Source organism: Diachasma alloeum, unplaced genomic scaffold (genome assembly GCF_001412515.2).
Source record: "Diachasma alloeum isolate Michigan unplaced genomic scaffold, Dall2.0 Dall_scaffold_00300, whole genome shotgun sequence".
Taxonomy (NCBI): Eukaryota; Metazoa; Arthropoda; class Insecta; order Hymenoptera; family Braconidae; genus Diachasma; species Diachasma alloeum.
In genome coordinates, this window is record NW_021680439.1 from 1,843,358 (window position 1) to 1,849,659 (window position 6,302).

At 36.5% G+C, this 6,302-nt stretch overlaps 1 protein-coding gene across 1 annotated transcript; it reads right to left on the minus strand.

The window, feature by feature from the left end:
- LOC107039464 lies at nucleotides 1–3,933 on the minus strand. Its single transcript, XM_015259079.1, has 2 exons — nucleotides 3,846–3,933; nucleotides 1–1,548 (listed from the first exon to the last, which is right to left on the minus strand). Exon 2 carries the CDS (start codon nucleotides 1,546–1,548, stop codon nucleotides 46–48), a length of 1,503 nt encoding a protein of 500 aa, XP_015114565.1. The 5' UTR covers nucleotides 3,846–3,933; the 3' UTR covers nucleotides 1–45.
- Nucleotides 3,934–6,302: the final 2,369 nt, after the last annotated feature.

Consider the following 6,302-nt stretch of genomic DNA (forward strand, 5'->3'; position numbering starts at 1 on the left):
TCAACAACGAATAATCCGTTTTATTTACTATTCATACATTAGTCATTAGAAAACGTAATGGAACCCATCATCAGCATTCTCTTCCTCTTCGTCATCCTCCTGTGCTACTAAATCTTCATCTACCTCAATACTCTCTACCTCCTCTACCTTATCAACACACATGTTCCAGCACAGGAATAGAGGATCCAGAGAATCCTCTGACTTATCTCCGTTCCTAATACTCTCAAACAAATTGGTCCGCACAGGCCCAATAAAATACTCAATGACCTTCTTAGCAGATTTGTAGTCCCTCATCATGATCAGGGACTCTGAGATCTTCTCCTGAGCAGCTTCAGGCAGACATTTACTGTAGTCCACAGCATTCTCGTCAAAAGGAAACAGCCCAACAATTTTAAATCCCTCCTTGATTATCCTTTCTCTCTCATCACCCAGGAATTCATCGATGGATCTCTTACAAAGTGGAGCAAAAGTGGTCTTCGTAATGGCCTTAACCCCTGGCTGTTTTCCCTCATCAATTTTCCGTTTCCAGAAGTTCCTCAAAGGTTTCAACACAGCAGAATCAAATCTCCTCATCATTCCAGTCGAATGCAATGGCAGTGAGTAAATAATAATCTCATTTTTCACACAGAACTCGTGAAGCTCAGCAGTCACATGATGCTTCTGAGAATGAGTGAAGATAATCACTGGGAATTGCACGTTTTCCTTCAAACACCAAGGGTGGAAGCTCTTGATAACGTAATCCTGGAACGTTGTGGTGGCAATCAGTCCAGTCTCCGACTTGGCAATGGTCCATTTATCTGGAAACAATACTTGTATGTGCGTGGGAATTCTTTTGTAAGGATAAACCACCATCGGAGGAACGATATCACCAGCTGCTGAGAAAGTGCACAAAACTGTGATAAACTCTTTTTCAGTTCCAGACGTTTCAGACGTTCTCCTCTCGCTCTTTGGCCCCAGGATGACTCCAGACTTTGGACAAACCAGCACGCCACTCTCTTCAACGTAAAATATGCTGCCAGGTAAATCCAAAACGTCGAGACAATGTTTCTTGGTGAGGAAACTTCTGGTCTCGATGAACCACTCTTTTAATCCCTCTTGCGTAACAGTGATTTTAGCTCTCGAAACGATTTCAGAGTTCTTTGTGCTAATCTCTGGGTGTCTCTTCATGAAGAGAGTGAGCCATTTATTCCCGGGACGGTTGTTCTTGAAGGGATTTTCTCTTGGGGACTCGAGGAGAATTTTTTGAACTGCGTCTTTCACCTCGTCTGGATGCATTGGGAAGCCCAACTGGGCTTTACCCAAGATCCAACGCTTCAAGTCTTGCTCTTCTTCTTCGGTTAGAATGGATTTAGGTCCCATTTTGCCTTTCTCGGAAAATTTACCTGTCACTCGGGAATGCAAGGTCGTTTTTGGAACGCTGTAGGCGGATGCTGCGTTGCTTAAAGATTGCCCATTTTTTACTGCTTCGATAGCTTTTTTCATAGACTCGTCGGAGTATTTGAAACGCTTGTATTGGGGGTTTGGCGGCGGTTTCTTTGCTGAGGACATCTAGAATGAGATATGTGTTAATGAATCTTGGTGTTACACGTATGAGAAAATTCAATAGAACAACTTTGCGAATTCGCTAGGAAATTCTGTTGGGATTCTATTAAAATTATAGAGAATTCTCGTTAAAATTTTATTTTCGTTTTTTACGCTGATTCATGAGATATTTGATCGGAAAAGGTCAATAGATTTCAGTTTTTCTATATGAATATTCTCTTGGAATTTTTCCCTTCGCATGGAAGCATTTCAAAAGTCCGAAAATGCAATTTTTAGACAGTGTCCGTACGTATGTATTTGGGTACATATGTAAACAAATTTTTCTTCAATTGTTCGCTAATGAATCGATGGAATTGTATCTTTCTTTCCTCAAATGTAGATATTGTTGAGCCCTACCAATCGCCATTAAATAAAATTTAATACATTCATTAATTTTTTTAATTTCTTAAATTTTTCAAAAATGGTTTTTTTTTACGTTAACTAAAAAAAATTGTTCTGAATTGATTGAATGATGGCTTAAAAACTTTATTTGAATGTCCTTTTTAACCGAGTTCGAAGGTAAAGGCGATATCAATAATAGTTACTTTGATTTATTTGAAAATTTGAACAATTTCGAATTTCTCATGAATTTCCCGGAAAGTGAGCTTTCTGATGGTTTCATCAAATGTGATGTCTCAAATTCATTCAAGTACATAAATAAAAATTTTCTATTAATAATGAATCATACATGATATAAAGAAATGATGCCCAAAATAACCATTCAGAAGCATATTGCTAATTTATTATCGAAAATAACTATACTATATGCACTACAAAAGCAATTTCCCTCTGGTTTCTATAGGAACATGTATGAAAAAATCGTATAGAAATTTTCTATACTGAGTGCGTATAGAAAATCCTATACCAATATAGGATTTTCGTATGATATTCGGATATTTCTATATGGATATTTTTTATACAAATTATTTCTATACGATTTCTATACGTTTGATCCTATACGACGCACTGCCACATGTATAGAAACATTTCGTATGGAGTTGCGACATTTCTCTATATTTTTATGTCATAGGTGCCCAGAATCACGCGATTCTAACCTCGCTTCGCTCGGTAGAATCGCGGATTCTGGGCCCTATGACATAAAATAGTATACGAAACTCGTGCGTAATGGTGTTTTTTGACTCGTGGGATTGTAAAACTCGCCTTCGGCTCGTTTTACCACTTCCCACGAGCCAAAAAAACCCATTACGCACTTGTTGCGTAATATACTATTCTCTCGAGCGGTTAGATATCTTTCGAATGAAAACAAAAATTTATGTAAAAATTTATGTATAGAAATAATTCGTATAGAAATATCCGAATATCATATATGGAAAACCTATAGAATTTATGTACGCAATCCGTAGGAGAGGATGGGGTAAAATGGACACTTAACTTTTTTAAAAATATTCGTAACTCAGAAACAGATTTATCAATTGCGCTCAGTCTAAGCTCATCACAAAGAGGAATCATTGTTCTTTCTACTGAAAAATAAAATTATTCCATTTCATGAACAATTCAACAAGTCATGAGCATTTCAAAAAAAGTCACAAGTGTCCATTTTACCCCACCCATCCCTATAGAAAATTTCTATACGATTTTTTCATACGTGTAATGCTTGAGCATGAATTTTCTAAATTTTTTCCTGTAATGGATCCTGTAATGCAAAACACAACAACATAGAGTAGAAAAAACTTAGAAAATCCGTGCCCAATCATTTTAATAGAAAAAATCTTAAGAGAAAAATTTAAACACAGGAAAATTGAAATCTGTTGACTTTTTCCTATTAAATATCTGATAGAATCGGCGCAAAAAACAAATAGAATTTTAACGAGAATTCTCTGGAATTTTAATAGAATCCCCGCAGAATTTCTAGAGAATTTCAATAGAATTTTCACCGAAAAGGTTCACCCCCGGGATACGTTTGTGAATGTTTTCCTTCCGGAGTTATTTACACAACCAGCAGGTGTATCCAGGATCCATCTCTTCATGATTCAATTGAATTATCCTTCCTTATTCATTAATAGGTGAATTTTTGAGTCGTGAATTTAATAAGTAATAATAATTGATCCCTCTTGTTGGATTGCATGAGTTTAGTGGAGGTGAATTGGTGAAATTTATTGGCCGGTCGGCAATTGGAACAAGGTTAGAATTCAACACCAGTGAAAAAACATTAATTGTTAATGTTCAGGGCGTTTCATTTGTATGAAGACAGGGTGAAAATTTGAAGGATGATCTAACGAATAATTAAAAATAATAGAACTTACTTTCGATGATCAATTATGAAAATGATTGTGTATCTGGAAGAGTTGATGTAGAACGACCGCAATTGATGGAAGGTGCGCCGCCATACGCCGACCGGATATGAAAAAATTTGTGTTGCAAATCACAGGCAAGAAAACATAATGAATCGAAAATTGTATGAATGTTGTTAGGGGAGGGTGAAAAATTAGAAAAATGTCTGTTCCATATATTGCGAGATGAGCGTTTCATATTAGAATCTATCTCTATTAAGGGGTCTCCTCAGTAATTTTCGCCACAAAACGACAATGTGCTAGCGAATTGAATATGTAATATCATAATCAAAAATGGTAAAAGGAAAATTGTAAAAAAAACGCTGAGTAGTTTTATCGTTTCATTCGTTTTCAATTAATCATTCAAATTTCTGCTTATACATGGGCTTTAAGAACGAAATTTTGTCCCTTACCCCTCACCCTGTTGACAATGTGCTAGCCAATAAAGGAAGCTATATTAATTTATATTAAACTCTCAAAAATAAGGGAATGAAATCTCATCGAGTTTTGCCAGTAATTTGTTGAATAAATTAACGATAAAAATAATTGGCGTGATGTCTGTCACTATCCAACGCACGCCATGTTTGATGTTTCGTCTCTCTCGAAAATAACCTCACTAACTTAACCATTTTACGCTCCACTCACCCGCGCGCCTATCCCCGTTTTGCCCTACTGAGGAGACCCCTTAACCCTCGGTTGGACAGCCCACCTCTAGTATCTCACTCGCTCTACTGTGGCGCCTATAGGTCGGCTGGCGTCATCCTCATTAGTTGACCAACCGAGGGTTAAACTTAGGTATCAGTCTATTATGTTGGAGACTTATTGATATTGATTCATGGTCCCGATTAACTCCTGATTAAACCTCGGTTAAGCTCTAGCTAAATCTTGATTAAACTCTAATTAAATCCTGGCTAAACCCTGACCAAACCTTGCTTAAACCCTGACTAACACCGAATTCGAATCTTAAGGGTTTGAATATAGAATAATTTGAAAGACCAAAATAATACCCAACAATTTTGATGACATTCCAACGTATGATAGTACTATGACATGAAAAAAAAGGGGAATAGATGAAAAAAGAATCCATTCGGAATCAAATTGCTAATTTATTAGCGATAATGATTATACGCATTTATAAAAAATCTTGTGGTAATTAGCGAGTTTTTTTCCAGTTAACCCCCGGTTCTTTAGATATCTCTCTTATACAGGGTCGGAGATTTAGTGCTTTTATGGCTAAATATTTATACTCATTAAAAAATTTTAATTTTATTCGAAATGTTTTTGCCACTGCTGCTTCGAATACACCTAGGGCTCGCGTCCGCCTTCGAAGTTTATCGTATTTTTTCCTCAAGTTCTCTTGCATATCAACGCTAGACAATAGTTTTACAATAAAATCCGTAAAATTATATAATCTCTTTTGTTGCTAAATCACAAACTATCTGAAAATATCCAATGATTTGAACGCTTCCGGCGTGTTATAATTGAGAATCAGTATAATTCTTTGCATGATTCCACGAGGGGCTTCATTGTCTTTCAGGAAACTTATGCTGAGAAAGTTTTTTGAGAAAAATCTCTACAGAATAAGTTTTTAAAGGGAATAACGTATTGATTCCCAAATATACTAGAACTTTCGAAAGGATTTTTACATATGGATCGTAATATTCATTCATTAATATTCATTTATTGCTGATGAGACAGAATATAGCAATTAACACAAGTCGGAAGTACACTCATGCAAAAACTAGAGAAACATCTATCGTAGCTTATGAATATACTAATTACATAATTTTTTTCGTTATGACAGCTTAATTACAGCGATGTCCAATCAATTCAGTGGCAATGCAGACATGTGCCTCATCACGTTAACCCCTCACGTACGGGCTCGGTATGTCATACTGACCCATGCAAAAATGCACGGCTCTTTTCAAAATTGAATATTTCCGAAACTATGGCAGATAATACAATCGGACTAATGCCATTGGGAAGATGAATACTGTAGCTTTAATTATATATTTTATTTATAATTTTTCATTCATCAGTAAATATGGGATGCGAAGAGTATTGAGCGTGTGGTAGACTTGGTATCAGAAAGGTCCCGTACGTGAGGGGTTAATAGTACGTCTTCTTCATGGTTTATTCTTTCGTTGGTCCTATCCCGCTAGCTCGCCTAACGTCTGTGGTCGCGCGGTTAGCGTCGCGCCGCACGTGGTTTGGGCGATAGTGGGTTGTTGCCGTCGCCCGCAGTATCCTTTCGATCCGGTCCTCGTACGTCAAAACACTCGTTCACGTTCAACTTTTTATAATGTTTTATGAATTAAAATTCGGGGATACTTTTTTTCCATTTTTGCTCGAACTCTTTTCACATTACCAATAATACTACATAATACTAATACTTTTCATACTTTATTTTAAATTTCCCATTACCTTGAC

Coding starts and splice junctions, on each gene's coding strand:
- LOC107039464 (XM_015259079.1), bottom strand. CDS start 1,548: ATGTCCTCAGCAAAGAAACCGCCGCCAAACCCCCAATACAAGCGTTTC.